This window comes from Nelumbo nucifera, chromosome 1, assembly GCF_055504915.1.
Source record: "Nelumbo nucifera cultivar China Antique chromosome 1, China Antique-T2T, whole genome shotgun sequence".
NCBI classification, from domain to species: domain Eukaryota; kingdom Viridiplantae; phylum Streptophyta; class Magnoliopsida; order Proteales; family Nelumbonaceae; genus Nelumbo; species Nelumbo nucifera.
In genome coordinates, this window is record NC_142649.1 from 75,011,376 (window position 1) to 75,030,719 (window position 19,344).

The following is a 19,344-nucleotide window of genomic DNA, read 5'->3' on the forward strand; positions in this document are numbered from 1 at the left end:
ATCTGCTCAAATGTTTGATAGTCTGAGTGATTAGTGATCATCCACAACTTATGCTCATCCCCGATAATTGAAAAAGATCAAATATTCCAATCTGACGGTCTAAAGAGAGTAACTTACGGTCCTTTTCCAACTGTGAGGAGGTCTCTGATGTGATCCCTGTCTTTCTGGTGGCTATTGACATTTCGGTAAGGGAAATTTTGGTAATTTCCTTTGGAAGCCAGATCAATTAATGAATTGATCAGGCCTCAGGGATGTAGTAAGTGACTTCACTGGGGTAAGGTGGAAAGTAAAATCCCATCAGTTGCTGCAAACTAAATGCTATTTAATTGGAATTATTACTGGTTGAATGCAATTAAGACGCGACAACTGTACAAAATCTAAGACGTGTAGCACTGCTACTGCCTGTAAGTATGTAAAACCAAGTTCCGGTCTGCGACAAATGAGAGGACAGGTGCTGCCAAAAGCCAAAGGCAAGGATTATATGAATTGAATTCCTGGAGACTTTAGATCTTCTTTGGATTCATTCACCGACGAAAATTCATCCAAAGAGTTGTGATTTCTATGAAAGTTTTAGACCTTAAATCAAATGCTAGTACGCTTCTATCAAGTCTCTCTCTCTCTCTGTAAGCTTCTGTTCTGAATTTTGAGTTGTTTAAATATGAGTGTAATAAAAAGGCATTGCGCTTTCTGTATTTGATTAATTAATGCCACTGAACAAGGTTTTCTCAGGTTGGTTTCACGTCCCAAGAACCAAAGATTCTTTAGTTTTTTATGTTTCCCATTTGAGTTTTTATATATTTCTGTTTCTTTTATAACTGGGGGGGTTCCCTTGGTTTCTGGTTCTAACTTAATATCTGTCCCCTTCTTCCTCTCTCATGAAGGCCCATCCTGAGGCCTGAGCCATGCTTTGCTGGGATTTTCGAGTTCAGCTCCTGTAGTGGTAGGCTTGATTCCCAAAAGACGCGCGCATTGTTTCAAGTGCTTTGAAGTTTGAAATAATCTTATCTTTTTGAGTGATTTATGAGGATTTTTTAGTTGGTTTCCTATCGCACTTGCGGTGGTTGAGTTGAAGGCTTGAGGCCTTACAGAACAGAACCGGTGGGCTTGCAAATTAATTTTGGATTAGAGCTGCAGATACTTGTTCCAAAATTAGAAAGAAATTACGGGGAAGGACGAAGGGGTGACATGCTTCTGTAGCCTCTTTTTCCAGCTTCAATGGTAGAAAGCCCGGGCAACGGTGATTCTGAAAACCATGGCAATGGAAAGTGATGGACCCTTGAAGGCAGTGCTGGTCAGAAATAGAGGAAGGTTGCAGAGAAGAGTTTTGAGTATTTGAAGGCAGAACCCCCTTGACATAGGAACAGTGTAAAGGAAAGAGATGCCTACAGTTTGGTTTGTTCTAAAGAGATCACTCCACTGCAAATCAGAGCCTTCAGATGTTCATGACCCGAAAGCCAGGAGCCATTTGAGCACCATCTTGACAAGAAAAACAGGGAGGTCCGGCTGTTCAAGGTCCATAGCAAACCTGAAAGATGTAATCCATGGAAGCAAGAGACACTTGGAGAAGCCTCCGAGTTGCAGCCCGAGATCTATTGGAAGTAGTGAGTTTCTCAACCCAATAACGCACGAAGTGATTCTCAGTAATTCAACATGCGAGCTCAAGATAACTGGTTTTGGGGGTTTACATGAAGCGGCTGGTGGTGGTGACTCAACATTTGTGGGTACGCTTAGGCCTGGGACACCTGGTCCTGGAGGGCACCATACCATGCACTACTACAACCCTTCATTTAAGAGCTCAGCCACCCCTCCCAGGAAGTCTCCTGGTTTTCTCTCTGATAGAGAAGGCTCTATATTTGGAGGTTCTGCTATTTTTGGTAGCGGGGATGGTGGTGGTATTCCACCAAATCCCAGGGCTTCCCATGATGTAGATTCTCATGGTTCTTCCACTGTGACTTGCCATAAATGTGGAGAGCAATTTGGGAAATGGGAAGCTGCAGAAGCCCATCATCTATCCAAACATGCTGGTAAGCAATATTATACTTCTCTGCAAGCATTTTTTTTTTTTTTTTGCATTTCAAAAAGATGTTTACATTTGACGCTTCTTCCTTCATTAGTAGAGGAAACCTAATATTCTCCTTAGTCCTTTCTACGCCAGGCTTCTTTTTGATAATTTCTAGCGGACTTCTTTCTTTTCCCTAGGTTCTGATTTCTGAATAGGGGAAAGTCGCCATCTGAGATTACTTTGTATCCACAATTTTTTTTCTCCTCTTATAGTTTTCACAACAAATGCATCCTTCAGAATTTTAAATGCAGTGAATTTTCTTTTTTGTGAAGAGAAAAATAAAGGAAATCAACTTTCCCTTCCTAAATGAAGTTGCATATGGAGGCAAGGTCATTAATTCCAAAAATTCATCTATTGCCATGAGGACTTCATTACCCTTTGAACTTTTCACTGGCTTGTTCTTCCTCTTGATTCTCTGAAACCTTGGTGGGCATCTCTGTTTCCTAGTGTTTTATTCTCTTCTCAAAGACAATCTATGTTTCCTCTCTTTATTAGATGCTCACATGTTCTTTATTTAGATATAATTTCTTCTATAGATTTATATTATTTATATATTCAAATTTAGTATAAGCTCTAACAAACTAGTAAGATAAAGAGTTTACTCATCCATTTCATATTCTCGATCATCTGAATTATTTGAGTTAGTAACAAAATGTGTAACTCCTCATTCTCCTTAGTATTTTTGTTGAATTTCCATGCTATTAATTTGTTCTAATATCTAGCATTTGCTTCATCTAGTTCCCTATATTTGGATTCAATTCATCCAACTCTCAACTTTGAACATATGCTCTTTCTTTCTTCTCTGGGGTAGTTTTCTCTGCCAATGATTCACTTTCTGCTCTATGGACCTGTGCAGTCACTGAACTTGTTGAAGGAGACTCATCTAGGAAGATTGTAGAGATAATTTGTCGGACAAGTTGGTTAAAGACTGAAAGCAACTGTGGGCGGATTGAGAGGGTATTGAAGGTCCACAATATGCAAAAGACCCTAGCTCGTTTTGAAGAATACAGGGAGATGGTGAAGATGAAAGCCAGCAAACTCCCCAAGAAACACCCTCGTTGCCTGGCTGATGGAAATGAGCTTTTGAGGTTCTATGGCACAACTGTGGCATGCTCCCTTGGTATGAATGGCTCTTCCAATCTTTGTGTGTCCGACAAATGCAGTGTTTGTCGGATTATAAGACATGGATTTTCTACCAAGAAGGAGATAAAGGGAGGCATTGGTGTTTTCACGACTTCCACAAGTGGAAGAGCTTTTGAATCGATCGAACTTTATGAAGAAAACCTATCTGTGAGGAAGGCTCTAATAGTTTGTCGAGTGATTGCTGGGAGGGTCCATAGACCTTTGGAGAACTTCCAAGAACTAGCAGGACAAACGGGGTTCGATTCATTAGCTGGGAAAGTGGGCCTTTATTCAAATATTGAAGAGCTCTATTTGCTTAACCCTAGAGCTCTTCTCCCTTGCTTTGTGGTAATATGCAAACCCTGAAAGATTAAAAGATATTCCTTGTCTTATAGCTTGTGAAAGTTTTGTGAAATTCATTTTCCTTTTTCTTCATTACCCTATCTCATGGTTCAATCTGGCTGCTTAATTGTCAGTGCAACAACCCCTATAACATGGTTTGATCTAGGTGATTAATTGTCTGTGCAGCTATTTCCTTGTTCTTTTTTCTTCTTAATTCTTTTATATATATGTAATCGAAAGAATGTTGATTCCTCCTTGCCCCAACCCACATGGTACAGATCAGTAGGCTCCTTCTCCATGTTGACTGTATCTGCCACCTAGAAATGCTTTCATGTCTATCCTTCATAATAAAAAAGAAGAAAGATAATCATCTTTGTTCATGGTGCCTCTGCTTCCTCAGAATAAAAATGTGAGATTAGGGAAGTTGTGGATCCTTTAGGTGTTTGAACTTTTGCTGTCTTTTAACCATTAAGCAGCCACCAGCTAGATTTTGTTTATATTTCCCCCCCTTAAGGTTAATGAATAATGATTTATATAGCCACTCGCGAGAAATAAGCAAGACCCGCTTCCAGTCAAAAGAGGAGAAACTATCATCTAGTGTCTCATTTAGGGGACATGGGGATCTTCTATGGGAACTTCTTAGCCTAAACAAAGTAGAATTGAATCTGGGTTTTGGTGTATTTCATCTGGTCACTATCATTTTGAGCAGTGGATTGAGCGGGACCCTTGAGCACTTGGGGTTAGGAGTATCATATTAATATATGTTTTAGCTAAAACCTCAATTGTGCTGTGTTTAATGCTTCGGTTTTCTATCATGACATAACAAAATACAGACGGTAGTGCTGCCCCTGAAATATTCAAGCTCTGATCTGTCTGACTTTAATTGACAGTTAATACCCAGGCCCCAGGGCAGACTCTGTTTTTATGTTCAAACTTCATCTTCATCAATGCCACAGTCCTAGTTGGAGTTTGAAACTTGAAACGAATCAAATGAATAGTTAGTTCTTTACTATGAATTCCCTTCCAAGTAGCAAACACTCGAACAGATAAAATCTTACTCCCAATTTGCATTACAAGGTGAAAGGGGAATGTGGTCCTTATAGTGGGACATGTTTGAGGTTGGGGCAGAGGTAGGTCCAAAGTCTAGGACCATACGGACAAGAAGCAATGCCGTCTTAAATGGCCTATCCTCCGAGTAGTCAGATTATTGTCCCTTCCGGCTTCCACACCCATATATATAATATATATCCCAGGGCCCAGATTTGAATGTCTCTATTAAATTCTTGTTCTTGAAATGCCCGCTCTGCATCAACTTCAGAGGTCTCTGATCCTATTGTTAATAGAAGATGAGATGAATTTGGGTTGGGACTTGGAACCGCACCGTCTTTGTTTGTTAGTTTGTTGCTTCACTTTGGAATGGTTTTGGCTTTCACTACATTGCATGTACAGGTTGGGTGTCCCATTGCTGTAACCACACCACTGCTCTTACTGCTTAGTTTTGAATGCCCATGGATGGTACATGTGTTTTATAAATATTACCGTACCAAGTGAGGCTTGCAATTTTGATTTTTGAATTGAATCATAAGGGGTTACTGATGGAATTCAATTGTTGTCTTAGATATATCAATACCAAACCAACTGTGAAGATAAAATAAAAAAAAAAAAAACAACTGTTAGAAACCATAGAGATTACATCTGGAGAGGAGATTATAGGTTGCGACAAAACGACAGTCTCATTCAAACTTATAAGATAATACCATTTGATTTTTATTTATATCAATAGAGTTGAACTGAACGTAATAAATAAATAAACAGTTGAACACGCCTGGAATGACAATTTATTATGGTTCCAGCTCACGACATAACAATAATGCATACCAACTACTGATTGCGCATTAATCCACTTTAAGTGCCAACTCCCATTCTCCTATCCATATCCATATATTAATTGGCTACAACTTTTGGCCTACTGTCGAATTTGGAGGTTAAATTTAGGTTTGTCGTCGTTCAGAGGAATGTGGAGACTGTTAAAGGGGGCCCGGTTCAACTTAAGGAGTAGATTATCCGGAATATGGGTGCTCAACCAAAGTGATTCAATTAATGCAGCTCGCCCCAAAATAGGAAAATAATGGGCGTAAGAGCCTGTTTTTGGGAAGAGAGGGCTTAATCGATATAGGGATGCTCAATCCAAGCTTGCCCCAAACTTAGAGCCTGTTTTTGGAAAGTTGATTTTTAGGCTCATTTAAGTCTTTTCAGCTTTTCAAATTTTTATCAAACGGGGCTTTACGACTTTTCTGGTTTCTTGGCTCATGCGATGCAAAAGCAACGGTGTGAAAGCACTCTCAAACAGGCACCAAGTTAGTCATGGAATGATGCATGGTAGCTGTGTATCAGTCGAATTGCAGCTTTCAAAGCAGTTAAATGGGTAAATGGTAGTTAACAATATAATTAATGGTAGCAAAGTAGGAACGTACCAGGACAGAACTTGGATTCAACACCGTCCTCACAGCCATTTGCATTGTAGCCGTGTATTGGGAATATCTCCTCATGAATAAAAATATTTTCAATACACCATTGCAAGTGGCTGTGAATACGATATAAACATGATCTTGTGAGGACTGAGTTGGATCTCACCGAGACATTGGCCCACGTCAATAGATGATTTAATCAACAATTCACTAGTAGGACTAGTATCACAACTAGAAGTTTCCTTTGAAAAGACCTACTGCTTATTCAATTTAATTGCTTCAATTTATTAATGTTCTTTTGAATAAATTAGACTCAACTAGGCACTACGTTACAACATGCTTCTTTTATTTTTAGTAGATTAAGAAAAGCAACAGCAAGTTCATAACCCATCCGACCACATTAGTCCACAAGGGTTTTGAATAAAATTAGATCCCATCCTTCTGTTTTAACATTCCAGATCAACTGGGGTCCGGCGCAAGACTGATCTACCACTGGTCGCCGCCTTCGGCTTTGTCCCTAACAGTATGGATATCGGCTTCATTGCTCACAAAACCGTGTTTGCACTGTCAGTACAGTCTTTTACAACTGTGCATTGGAAATATCTCTACCTTTTTTTCATGGGGAGATATTCTTAATACAAAGCTGTAAAGAACTGTACAAACGGTATGAACACAGTCTTATGAGTACCAAATCCGATTTCGGCAGTATGATTTTTGTAGACGATGTGAGAACAACTCTTTTCACCAACCCTCATTTTAGAACACTGATTTCCCAATTGACAAGATTTGAATGCTAATTATAATTATGTATCTTCAGACAAGGTCTTCAAATGTTTGAATGGCAGTTGTAGTTATACGGGGCCAGGGTGTAAGACTGTAGGTCGGCCAAATGGCAAGACGGAGTACAAATTCCGGACCCAGATCAACCGAGAAAAACAAAAAAATCACGATGATTTCAAAAGTCTAGACCAGATGTGTTTTGCACCTGAATTTTGTTGAAAGCAAAATACCCTGCATTCAGAATGTATCAACTATTGAGAAATCTATCAATAGGGAGGATTTAGAGTCCAAAATTTGCCCCACATTACTGTCTTTCTAGGTGGCAATTTCTTAGATCAGTAGCGATCCTTGTCACGCCTAAAGGAATTTAATCATTTCTTCTGCCTTTAATAAGGTCCCCCACCCATAAAAAAAAAGTCATTTCAACAATTGAGAAAACTGTTAATAGGGAGGATTTAGAGTCCAAAATTGCCCCACATTGCTTTTTAATTTCTAACCCCCTCCCCCCCCCCCCCAAAAAAAAAAAAAATAAATAAATAAATAATAATAAAATAAATAAAAATCCCTCCACATTGTCATCTTTCTAAGTGCCTATTTCTAGCTCAGCAGCGATCTTTGTCACGGCCAAAGGAATCATTTTCTCTACCTTAATAAAAAAAATCACTTCAACTATTGGGAAATCCGTTAATAGGGTGGATTTAGAGTCCAAAATTTGCTACACATTTCTTTCAAGTTGTACCCAAAAAAAATTAAAAATTGCTCCACATTACTATCTTTCTAGGTGCCTATGTATAGTTCAGTGGCGATCTTTTTCACGGCCAAAAGAATCATTTTCTCTACCTTAATAAAGGGTCCCCCACCCAGAAAAAAACTATCACTTCAAGCAAAGGAAACTTTTTTTTTTTTTTGAAGAAAAAGAAACTTAAATGCTGTTACTAACACAGAAGAAATAGAAATTACACGGATTCGTTTGTGATTTGTGGTCGATATGTACAATAAACCTATTCATGGGCTCTCCAATTTTGGCATTTGGAAGTGCTTATTCAGTATATATTTGCATTGATGCTGCTGATGTGTGGGTTGGAAGTATCGTTTTTTAAGAAAACAGTGTTTTTTTTTTTCTGTTTGGAAAACGTTGCTGTCAGGTAAGACATTTCCTGGAGCAATAGCAATACTTTCTGTTTGGTACCAGAACTTCATATATATTTTCAGCATTGGTACCCATTATAGAAAGTCCACATCACTGCCACATCATGTTCTTGTTGGCAACAATGAATTGCAATCTGAGAATATGTCAAATTCGGCATTGCTCCAAACCACACATTCTCGATTTCGAAAGCGTAGCTTGGAGCACTGTTTTTTATGGAAAAATGGTTTCAAACATATTGGTGTTTCCTAGAGCACCATTTTTTTTTCCAACGTGACACAGGTGTGTCACCATTTTTTGGTGCAACAACATCAATGCCAAACAGATGCTGAATAAGTGCTTAAAAATGAGTGCTTATTGTAATAAGTATTCATGAGCATTTGGTGAAAAAGCACTTATTTCAAATAGGGCTAATATAGGTATCTTCAAAATGACATGACAGGCCAAGATAGGCCAGCAAAAAGATAAGTGTTTATTGAATAAGCACTTAAAAATAAGTCTGAATTTTGGGATTCTCTAATAAGTACATGTTTTGGGCTTATTCGGCAAACGCCAATAAATACTTTTTAGTGTGATCCCAGTGCAAGCACTCCCAAACTTGGCCTTCTAGTCAAATGGATAGTTTAGCTTTCACCCTCATTAAATTCACAAATTTTATAATTCATTATTGTTCGAATTTGCCCCTGGACCTGGACCCAAGTCCTAATCGGTAAGGGTGTCAATGGACTAGTTTTGGATTGGACCTCATCCAGTCCAAAATCAATTTGAACGGATTGGACGGACCAAAAAAGATATAATAGATTGGACCAATCTGGTCCAAAATATTTATTAGATTGGATTTGAAAGATACGTCGTAAAAATTTATATTGGATTTGGTTGGATTAAGCCAATATCCAATTCATTGATATAAGATAAGAATATAGGTGTTAATGAATCAGAACATTTTATTAGACTGGTCCAATGGACTTGCTTGTAGGTAAATATTTTGGGCTACTAGTTGAAGTGGGGTGCTTTAGGCAATGGGCTAAGGCGTGCATTTATATTTACGCTTTCTTGCCCTCTTGCAGAAGGGTCAAAAGGCTTTTTAGTTCATGAATCATGAAGGCGTGAAGGGCAGTTGATGAGTTAACCCTACCATTCCCATAGTCTAATCTCTATGCGACATTGAGGGATGGATGGGTCAGTTGGATTAACCATACGACAAAGCCGACAACCCTCTATGCTGGTGATCAGATCAGATGGTAACCAGTGAGGATTGTTTGTCACTATTGGCTCCAACATAGAAAGAATTTCCTCCCCATACGAATGAGAATCGCGTGAGGTTTCTCACTTTTCACAGATTTACTCATCAATGACAGAATTATATTCCAATCATCGCTCTCCTTTGAATCAGTCGCCTGTGCGATTTTTCAGTCCATTAATGGCTTCCATTCTACTGCTGGCCAAGCTAAATAAAGCTTTTGATAGTTTTAAGGGCCATTGCTTGGTGTGAAACGGTGAATTAAAAAATCAGAGAAGGGCCACTTGGTGGTGTAAACAATAAGAGAGGCTAGGTTAGGTCCTGGACAGTCGGGACCAGCAATGGCAATGGCTTACGGCGTTTTCATTGGTGCCTGGTGGTGTGTGTTTGTAGCTACTGTCACATTTCAGTTCATATGATATGATCAACTAACTGGGCTGGGCAGCAATGGAGAGATACTGGAATCTTATGCCAAATCATGCCCCATTTTGTCTTGCGCTAATCACGTTCTCGTGGCCCGTGACTCTCTCTCTCTCGTCATATATTCTTTTGTAGTCTTTAGAAGAGTTGTCATAGCTATGGAGGCTTCACGGAATTCAACTTATATTTTGTAAGAGCACTGAACTAAGGACGGCAATTTTCCCATCCCCGATGGTATCCGACTTCTATCCGATGAGGTTGGGGATGGGGATTGTTTTGACGGGGCAGGAACAGGAACGGGGATTAATAGAAATCCTCGATTGGGGTCGAGATTGGGAATGGGGATTGAGGCCCTTGTCCCACCCTAACCCGATTATATAAATGTTATATATATATATATATATATAAGCATTATTTATAATTTAAAAATTTTTATTTATTTTAAATAAATTTATTTTTCAAAAAAAAATTATTATCTAAAAAAAATTTTGGGAATTTAAGTCCCGCAAGAAACCGATCCCCGGAGATAGAGAACAAAGTTTATCCTGACAGGGATCAATGAAAGTTAATTTCAAAATCAGAAATGGGAACAAAAAATATAATATCCGCCCTATTGCCATTCCTGAACCAACCATTTTATATAATACTAATCCAAAGGCTTAATAAGGCTGGTGGCCTAGGATTGATTCCAGCTTCCTTCTGACAGACATTGCTCTGTAGCATGCATCTTGATTCCATTCTCATATTATCATCCAATTGCCTTGTCCGGTTCATTACTCTCGTGCCTATGGACTATTGAACTTCTTCATGTGGCTTGCGCGCTAGGGTTAGGGGGTGTACCTGTATATACCATGCTCTGCCGATTCGTAGGGCCATCCTTCTGGGGTCTTAAGAAGCGAGTCCAGATCCGCTGTGGTATACCCAATTAGGTTCAAACACTTGCATTAACTATTAAGAGAAATCATTTTTTTTTTTTGGTATTTAACACAATACATTGAGTTGACTCACAGAGGTAATTGGTAATAGCGGAATTCGAATTCGCATATCTGTTGGGACTATTCAATCAACGCACCAACTGATCATCACTCAATTGGTATATCAAGAGAAACTTTGTGTAATATCAAAATGAACTTGGATTACATTTATTAAGGGTGTTCATAAAAAAAAAAAAAAACTGAAAAATTAATCCAAATTAATGAAATTAAATAAAAAATTCCAGTTAACTGATTTGGTTTCAGGTAACCAACAAGCAATTGAATTTTGCAGATTTCCATAGGTAAAGGGCCTTTACCGCTCAAGATTAAGCCCATTGCATGGACCTCAGAAACCTTTTACCTCAAAATTGACGGGAAGTGTTGATAATCAACATATCAATGATCGGGCTGTATTTCCATTCAGTTTGGTTTTTGAGCTTCGTTTTTTGATGTAGCATGTATTATTAGCGCGGATAAAAGATTCCAAACTAATGTTGTTTGCAACAACTATACAGCAATATATGGCATTAAATCCATTGCAAATAAGCAAAATCCAACGGTTCTAAAATGATCCGTTGTTTGTAGAGTGTCCCAAAGTGGCTACGTAGAACAAACTAAGCAAGTTTATTAGGGATTTTCAGGAGAGTTTAATTTGGGTTATTATTGGGCTCCTAATCTGATATATGTTAGCATAGTTAAATACTTAAACAGTGAAGTTAACACTAATTAGGTACTGTAATTAATTAACACTAAATAAAGTTAGTATACTTTGTTAATATTAAATAAAATTTACAAAAATTAATAATTTACAGTAAAATTAATACTAATTAATTAATTAATAGAAATTTATTCTATTAATTATTATTTGATAATTAATTTTTATTAATTTAACAAAAACTTGATAGTAACAAAAAATATAAGTAGAAGGATATTCTATTAATTTAATATAAGGTTGCATTTGTTTTTGGTGTATGTAAAACTCCACTGTCAGTTTGTATTTGTATGGTCTCCCTGTGAGTCGAGCTTTCTCCCCTTCCCTGTAACCATCTACATCCCTCGCCGGCCTCTGTCGGCGTCTTTTGCTTATACCCAAATGGACCGAATAGTGCAACCAGAAGAAGAACTCCAAAATGAAATTTATCAGAGCTTTGCCAACATCCTACAAGATAAAACTCCCATGAGATTAGTAGCCAAGAAAGAAGATGTAAGCAGTGGAGAGGACTACGAGAAGTGCATGATTATCAAGATGCTCACAGATAAACCTTTCCGATTAGCAGGACTCCAAGAGTATTTATGTGGTAGCTGAAAAGTGGATCTGATATATAGTTGATTACGGAGGTAAAACCTTTATGGTTAAGTTCCTTTCAAAATTTGACTGCGACAAAGTGTTTGATGCACTTCAATGGTGACTTCATCTTAATGGCTAAATGTGAAGCTAATAGAGCTCCGTCCTCTTATCAATTGAATTTTGTGGGAATGGGTGCAGCTGTCCAACCTCCCGGTAGAATATTTGATGATTGAGGCCAAAAGCATTGTAAGAAAACCAGTCGATCCAGAACCAGATGTCAAGAATTGGTGCAAGTTTGCACGCATCAAAGTCCAAATGAGCATTTATCAACCACTAATCAAAAGTGTACTCTATACACTCTTGAATGGGGAGGAGATCACTGTCCCTCTTTCTTATGAACGTCTACCCCGATTCTGCTCGCTATGTGGATTACTTGGACATGAGGTTGAGGGATGTAAGATCCGGTTCGATATTATGGAAAAGATCGAAGAAAGCAAATCACCAGAATTCAGGAAAAGATTGCAAGAGGACACTGAACTGCTTTGAAAGGAGTCCGTCAAAGGAGTCCGTCAAATCACCAGATTGCAAATCACCAGAATTCACCAGAGTCCGTCAAAGGAGCGTCGGAATTCATTGAACATAGAGAAAAAACGTGCAGATTCTATCTCAGAGGACACTGAAAGCTGCGACACCAACCATACTATAACAGACCCGGTACCGAACGAAAATTCGATACAGGATGAGAGGCATAATAGTCATTCCATTGCTGTTGAGAAAATAACTCCGGTTCTCTCCACAATCCAAGGAACGTGAGCCTTCAAATTTGGAAAGTAATGATACAAGGGAGCAAAATAAGGTTGAATTGGCGTTAGCTACAAAATCAAAGTTGGCAGACCCAATTAGTAAATATCAATTAATGGAAAGTCAAGAGAGTGATAGGTTGAACATAATAGGAAGTCAAGGAAGCCTAAAATCTCGAAAGAGAGATTTTAATGAAGATTGTGGGCCCCCACGAAAGAAGCTTAATATTGATGGCCAAAATTGGCGTGAGTTACCCAATACGGGCCTAAAGTTGAAACAGTTGGCATGAAGAGAATCAAAGTTGGACTCGTGTTCTGATGGGCGGTTGACTGAGACTTCTGAGGCTAAGGTGGTGGGCCAGTAAGCACCACCATGGGAACCATGAGTTTTCTAATGTAGAACTGCCAAGGGGGAGGGAGCCCCCCGACAGTTCAACACTTTAAGAAGCTCCTTTCTAAGTACAAACCGGTTTTCTTTTTCATTTCTGAAACAAAGTGTGATGAAGTTAAGAGTAGAGTTTTGCTTCGGTTTTGTCTTGTTAATTATAATGTTCATATTGTTGAGTCAGCAGGCCTGTCTGGAGGTCTGTGGTTTGGATGGATCAAACGAGTTCAAGTAGATGTGCTTTTTGATAACCCCCATCAAATTGCTGACCGGGTTTGTAATTGGCCTTGTAACGTGGAGTGGGATATGCTTTGCTATTATACTCACCTCGGCTCTAATGGCAGGAACCGGTTTGCACATGACATGTATGCTTTTGCTGAATTCACAGATCGCCCATGGTGTTTACTGGGTGACCTGAACTCCATTATGGACCCATTTGAAAAGTCTAGGGGGCAAAGACCTAATACTCGTCGTCTAGCTGACTTCCATGCAGTCCTTGACAGAATTGGACTAATTGATTTGGGTTGGTCTGGACCGGCCTTTACTTGATCAAACCAAAGATCCAATGGACATTTAATCTTGTAGCGTCTGGACTGGTTACTCATTACAGCAGATTGGCTCCAAACTTTTCCACTTGCTGTTGTAAACCATCTTCCCATGCATGATTGCTAGTGACCATGCACCCCTGCTCCTAAAACATCTACAACCCTTCAAGAGCCGAAAATGTTTGAAATTTGAGGAGTGCTGGATGAGAGAAGAAGGTTTCTTGAATGAGCTCACAAGACAATGGAACCATTTTACGGGACCCTACTCATATAAATGGGAAAAGGTAAAGAAAGAAATGCAGATTTGGGGACAAGAGCAGTGTAGTTACATTGCCTCAAATATCCAACGTCTTGAGAAGGAGATAGCTCTGGTACAGATGAAGGACAGTGTTTCACGAGACACAAATAAAGAGTTGGATTTGAGAAGACAACTAGAAGTTTGGTTGGACAGGGAAGAGTGCTACTGGAAGCAGCGTGCAAGAATTGATTGACTTGCTAACGGAGACAGAAACACTAGATATTTCCATGCTATGCTTCCAATCGAAAAAGAAGAAACACAATCCATTGGCTGAAAGATTCAAATGGTAGGTGGACATCTTCTCCAAACTGCATCATGGACACATTATCTCATTATTTCCGGACTTTGTTCCGGTCGAACAACCCAGATCTTAGTGAGTTCCTTGATTTGGATGTGCAAATAACAGAAGCCCAAAATGAAATGCTTTGTTGCATTCCTGAAGAAGAAGAGATCAAGAGCGCCATCTTTGCTATTGGAGCACATAAGGCTCCAGGCCCCGATGGAGTCCAGGCTTCTGTTTACCAAAAATGCTGGTCAACGGTTCGAAATGATGTGGTGACATTGGTGCAAAACTGCTTTAGGAATCTGGCAAGTATCAAGGAGTGAAAAAGCCAGAGCTTGGCTGGTTAATTCTTATCTTTCATTCATTGAGAAAACTCAAATATATACACGGCTACATCCCTACAATCAAGCAATCAATCTCCTAAGCTTATGGCAACTAACTCCTAAACTAATGGCAACTAAATCATATCTTTCCTAACTGAAATATACATGCCAAAAATAGGATATACAGAGATACTAGTAAAAGAGATATAGACGGAAAGAGATATACATGGATACTAGTTCTAGATTTTCAGCACAATCCTAACACCCCCCCTCAAGTTGGAGCATGTAGATTGTGAATGCCCAACTTGCGAAGAAAGTACTCAAATTCTCTGCTACCCAGTGACTTTGTAAAAATATCAGCCAGCTGAATGGTAGTCGACACGTAAGCAGGACGAATGCAACCATTTTGAATCTCATCACGTACAAAATGGCAATCAACTTCAATATGTTTCGTACGCTCATGAAACACTGGATTTGCTGCAATATGTAAGGCTGCCTGACTATCACAATACAATCTCATTGGGTTTGGATGCGTAACTTCAAGAGCTAATAACAATCATTTCAGTCATTTTAATTCACACGTGGCAGTGGCCATAGATCGATACTCTGCTTCTGCTGAAAAACGAGCCACAGTATGTTGTTTCTTAGTTTTTCAGGAAATAGGCGAGTTCCCAAGCAGAATAAACCACCCAGAAAGAGAATGTCGGGACAAAGGATAGCTCGCCCAGTTTGAATCACACCATGCATACAACTGCAAGTCATAGTCTGGCTGCAACAGAATTCCTTGACAGAACATGCACACAATAAGACATTTCCTTTAAAATAGCGCACCACCCGCAATGCGGCCTCCCAATGTTTTTCCCATGGTTGCTGCATAAATTGTGACAGAACATGCACACAATAAGACAAATTTGGACGCGTTGCTGAGAGATAAATAAGTCTGCCCACCAAGCGCCTATATCGCTCAGGATCAGATAAGAAAGGCCCATTTGCCAAGGCTAGATTGTGATTCTGCTCTAGAGGAAAAGATGCATGTTTTGCACCAAGTAATCCAACTTCAGAGATAATATCCAATGCATATTTACATTGAGATAGAAAAATTCCTGCTGAGCTTCGGGCAACTTCAATGCCCAAAAAATATTTCAATGGTCCCAAGTCTTTCATATGAAAGCAGTCACTCAGATATTTCTTGAAGACTTGAATGGCCATACGATCATTACCTGACACGATAATATCGTCTACATGCACGAGAACAAGCAGATGCACCTTGTCTCGACGAAAGGTGAAGAGGGAGTAATCTGAACATGATTGCTCAAATCCATATGTCTTCAAAGCAGCGGCTAATTTAGCAAATCAACATCTCGACGCTTGTTTCAAGCCATACAGAGATTTTCTCAACCGACACACCATACCTAGTTTATCTGACTGAAAACCAGGAGGCATTCGCATGTAAACTTCCTCATGAAGGTCACCATGCAAGAATGCATTATGCACGTCCATTTGATGAAGCTCCTAATTTCTAGCTGCTGCAACTGCAAGAAAGGTGTAGATAGTAACCATTTTTGCAACTGGGGCAAAAGTTTCATTATAACCAATTCCCTCAACCTGCTTGCTCCAAAAAATCATGAGACGAGCTTTGTATCTTTCTACTATCCCATCAACATTATACTTGATTCGATATACCCATTTGCATCCTATGGCTCGTTTTTTGGATGGCAAAGGCTCCACAGTCCATGTCTGATTATTTTCAAGTGCTTGTATTTCTTTCTGCATTGCATCTCTCCATTTTTCATCCTTTACGACCTCAGCAAAAGAAGTAGGTTCAACTCCTGTAGTAATAGCTTCCAAGAAAGCACGACGTCGACAAGAAAAATTGTTATAGTTCACATAGTTATCTATGGGATAAGGACTACCTACAGAATGTGATTGGCCGAGTGAGCTTGCAATGAGATGCGGAGAGGGACTCAATCGTTGTGCGGTGTGAAGCACATAATCTCTCAACCTTGTGGACTGTTGTTTCTGTCGATGCCCACGCCCCAAATAAAATTCAGATTGTTGCAACTAAGATTCAGATTGCTGCTACTGCTCAATATCGCCACCCTCCTTATGTCAGGACTGTCTTCGCCTACATTTTCTGTGGTGGCGTCACAAGGATGCATGGGTCCACCAGCATTTGCATTCGGTTCTACGCGGGTTCCTTCTTCAGCTAATTCACCTCATTGGTCAAGCTCCATCTCGCCATTTTCTTGCCCATGTAAATAAGTGGACGGCACCAACACCTCATCTGTCCCACCTATTTCACAATTAAATTGGCCTTGTGCTTTGTTTGGCTGTTCATCCTCCTTGTGTGCATAAGGGAATTCATGCTCTAAAAAGGTAACATCTCTTGATGCAAAAAACGTGTCGGACTCTAAATCATACAAGCTCCATCATTTCTTTCCGAAAGGATACCCAACAAAAACTCACTATCTGCTCCGACTAGCAAATTTATCCCCTCCATGTCCATGATTGTGCGCATATGCCAAGCAACCAAAAACTCGCACATTATCATAAGAAGGAGGTCGCCTAAATAAAACTTCATAGGGAGTCTTTCTCTTCAACAGAATGGACGGTGTCCGATTAATTAAATAACATGCGGTCAATACACATTCCCCCCAAAAATCAATAGGCAAACTATCTTGAAAACGTAATGCACGGGCAACATTGAGTATGTGGCGGTGTTTGCGTTCAACCCTCCCATTTTGTTGAGAGGTCCCAACACAAGTGGTTTGATGAATAATACCATTTTCAGCAAAATAACTAGTCAAGCAGACAAACTCAGTCCCATTATCAGTACGAATCACTTTTACAGGTTTGTTAAATTGCCTTTGAACCATAGCAAAAAAATTTTGAAGAACTCGTCCCACTTCCGTCTTATCAACCATAAGATAAATCCAAACGCCTCTAGAAAAATCATTTACTATTGTCAAGACATAATGAGCACCACAAGAAGCTGCAGTTCTATAAGGGCCCCATAAATCACAATGAATTAACTCAAAAATATCAGATGCTTTATTATTACTAGAAACAAACTCTTCTCGACATTGTTTAGCTCGGAAGCATGCATCACAACTCTTAATACTGTCATCATTATTATTCTTAGTACTGACAAAAGGCAACAACTTAACAATTTTATGAGAAGGATGCCCCAACCTTTGATGCCAAATATCACACGTATTGCTCTCTGTAGTCTTCATTGCTCTTGCTGATGCAATGCTCCAGAAATAATAGAGTCCCTCTTGCTGCTCACCTGCTCCAATCAACATCCTCATAGTGCGGTCCTGTATCACACAGAATTTATTAGTGAACTGAACAATACAATTCGACTCCTCAATCAATTGCGACACAGAAATTAAATTGCAATTCAAACTAGGCACATATAAAACATTAGTCAGTTTCAGATGATCATCCAGTGCAACTGTGCCTTCTTTCTCTACTATTGTCGCTTTCCCATCTGGCAGCCCGACAGAGCATTGAATGACATTTTTTATGTCTCTCATCGACTTGAGTTCCTGTCATATGATGAGAAGCCCCTGTGTCTATTATCCACTTTAACAACTTTTGCTTACCACTTAGTCGGTGACTCCCCTCTTTCCGTGTGTTCAAAAGGTTGAGTAACATGTTCCATTGCTCACTACTTAGTCCATTTAACCCAGCCTTGACTGCATTGATTGATTCTCCTTGAGACGCATTGCCTTGTGCAGAGACTTGGGCTGCATTGGCCCTGACTTGGCCGCCACGACCTCTCCTCCTGCCCCTGCACCTTGTTTCTGTCCACCATGCCCACGGCCTGCTCCACGAGCATTATTTTTCGGTTGATCACCCCACCATTCAGGGTAGCCGATCAGTTGGAAACAAGACTGCATCGTGGCCTGCCTTGTTGCAGTGAGTACATACCACATTCTTGTCTCTGCTTTCGCTTTGCCTCTTCCCTGCTTGAACTGTGAAGGCCACAGGTTCACTTCTCTCTTCCTTTGCGCGGGTCATGGTTTGAACTTGCTCCTCCTGAATCACTATGGCATAGGCTCGATTCAAGCTTGGCAAAGGTTCTGTACTTAGTATATGCGAACACACACCTCCATAGACCGTGTCATCTAGCCCCATCAAAAATTGATGAAGTTTCTCCTCATCTCGCTTTTTATCCCATGCCCTGCTTATGTCGCAGCTGCACTTACCACATTGACAAGTGGGATATTGCTCATAATTTCCCAATTCCTCCCAAATCATCTTGAGTTTGCCATAGTAATTCAGAATCATCATACCCCTTTGTTTGCAATTCACCAGTTCGGATTTGAATTGTTGAACTCGTGGTCCATTACCAACAGAGAATCGCTCCTTTATGTCGTCCCAGAGCGTCTTTGCAATTTCCGTGTACGTTACGGTTGAACGCAAATTTGGTTCAATCGTATTCAGAATCCACGACACAAGCATGGAATTCACCATCCACCAATCTTCCAATTCCACTGAATCGTTCGAAGGTTGTTTCACCGATCCATCGATGAAGCCGAATTTCTTCTTGGCTCGCAGCGCCGTTCTTATCGCTCGAGCCCATTCATCATAATTGTCGCCTCTAAGCTGGATTTGTGTGATAATGCTACTTGGATTGTCATTGGTTGATAAAAGGTAGGGCGAGATCACGTTCTTTGTCAATTGACCACCGCCCTGTTCTTGTTCTTTGTTTTCAGCCATGTTCGGCTCTGATACCATGAAAAAGCAGAGCTTGGCTGGTTAATTCTTATTCTTTCATTCATTGAGAAAACTCAAATATATAAACGACTATATCCCTACAATCAAGCAATCAATCTCCTAAGCTTGTGGCAACTAACTC

The 19,344-nt window shown here is 39.7% G+C and overlaps 2 protein-coding genes across 4 annotated transcripts; one reads left to right on the forward strand and one right to left on the reverse strand.

Annotated features, from left to right (window-relative positions):
* The first annotated feature begins 410 nt into the window (after positions 1-410).
* Positions 411-3,715, forward strand: LOC104604941 (uncharacterized). Of its 3 annotated transcripts, none has more exons than XM_010269522.3 (3): positions 411-729; positions 882-2,024; positions 2,919-3,715. In XM_010269522.3, exons 2-3 carry the CDS (start codon positions 1,379-1,381, stop codon positions 3,548-3,550), a joined length of 1,278 nt encoding a protein of 425 aa, XP_010267824.1. In that variant the 5' UTR covers positions 411-729; positions 882-1,378; the 3' UTR covers positions 3,551-3,715. The 3 variants fall into 3 exon arrangements, with proteins under 3 accessions (XP_010267824.1, XP_010267825.1, XP_088760423.1); XM_010269523.3 differs by having other exon boundaries at positions 411-623; XM_088904297.1 differs by having other exon boundaries at positions 411-592.
* A 12,274-nt stretch (positions 3,716-15,989) lies between these two features.
* Positions 15,990-19,205, reverse strand: LOC148803445 (uncharacterized). The gene is made up of 4 exons (XM_088895860.1): positions 18,414-19,205; positions 17,670-17,797; positions 17,260-17,477; positions 15,990-16,390 (listed from the first exon to the last, which is right to left on the reverse strand). Exons 1-4 carry the CDS (start codon positions 19,203-19,205, stop codon positions 15,990-15,992), a joined length of 1,539 nt encoding a protein of 512 aa, XP_088751986.1.
* Between the last annotated feature and the right edge of the window lie 139 nt (positions 19,206-19,344).

Coding starts and splice junctions, on each gene's coding strand:
- LOC104604941 (XM_010269522.3), top strand. CDS start 1,379: ATGCCTACAGTTTGGTTTGTTCTAAAGAGATCACTCCACTGCAAATCA. Junction 2,025..2,918: donor TCATCTATCCAAACATGCTG/GTAAGCAATATT, acceptor GGACCTGTGCAG/TCACTGAACTTGTTGAAGGA.
- LOC148803445 (XM_088895860.1), bottom strand. CDS start 19,205: ATGGCTGAAAACAAAGAACAAGAACAGGGCGGTGGTCAATTGACAAAG. Junction 17,798..18,413: donor AAAGCAGAGACAAGAATGTG/GTATGTACTCAC, acceptor TGTGTGATACAG/GACCGCACTATGAGGATGTT. Junction 17,478..17,669: donor TGTGATATTTGGCATCAAAG/GTTGGGGCATCC, acceptor GGGCCCTTATAG/AACTGCAGCTTCTTGTGGTG.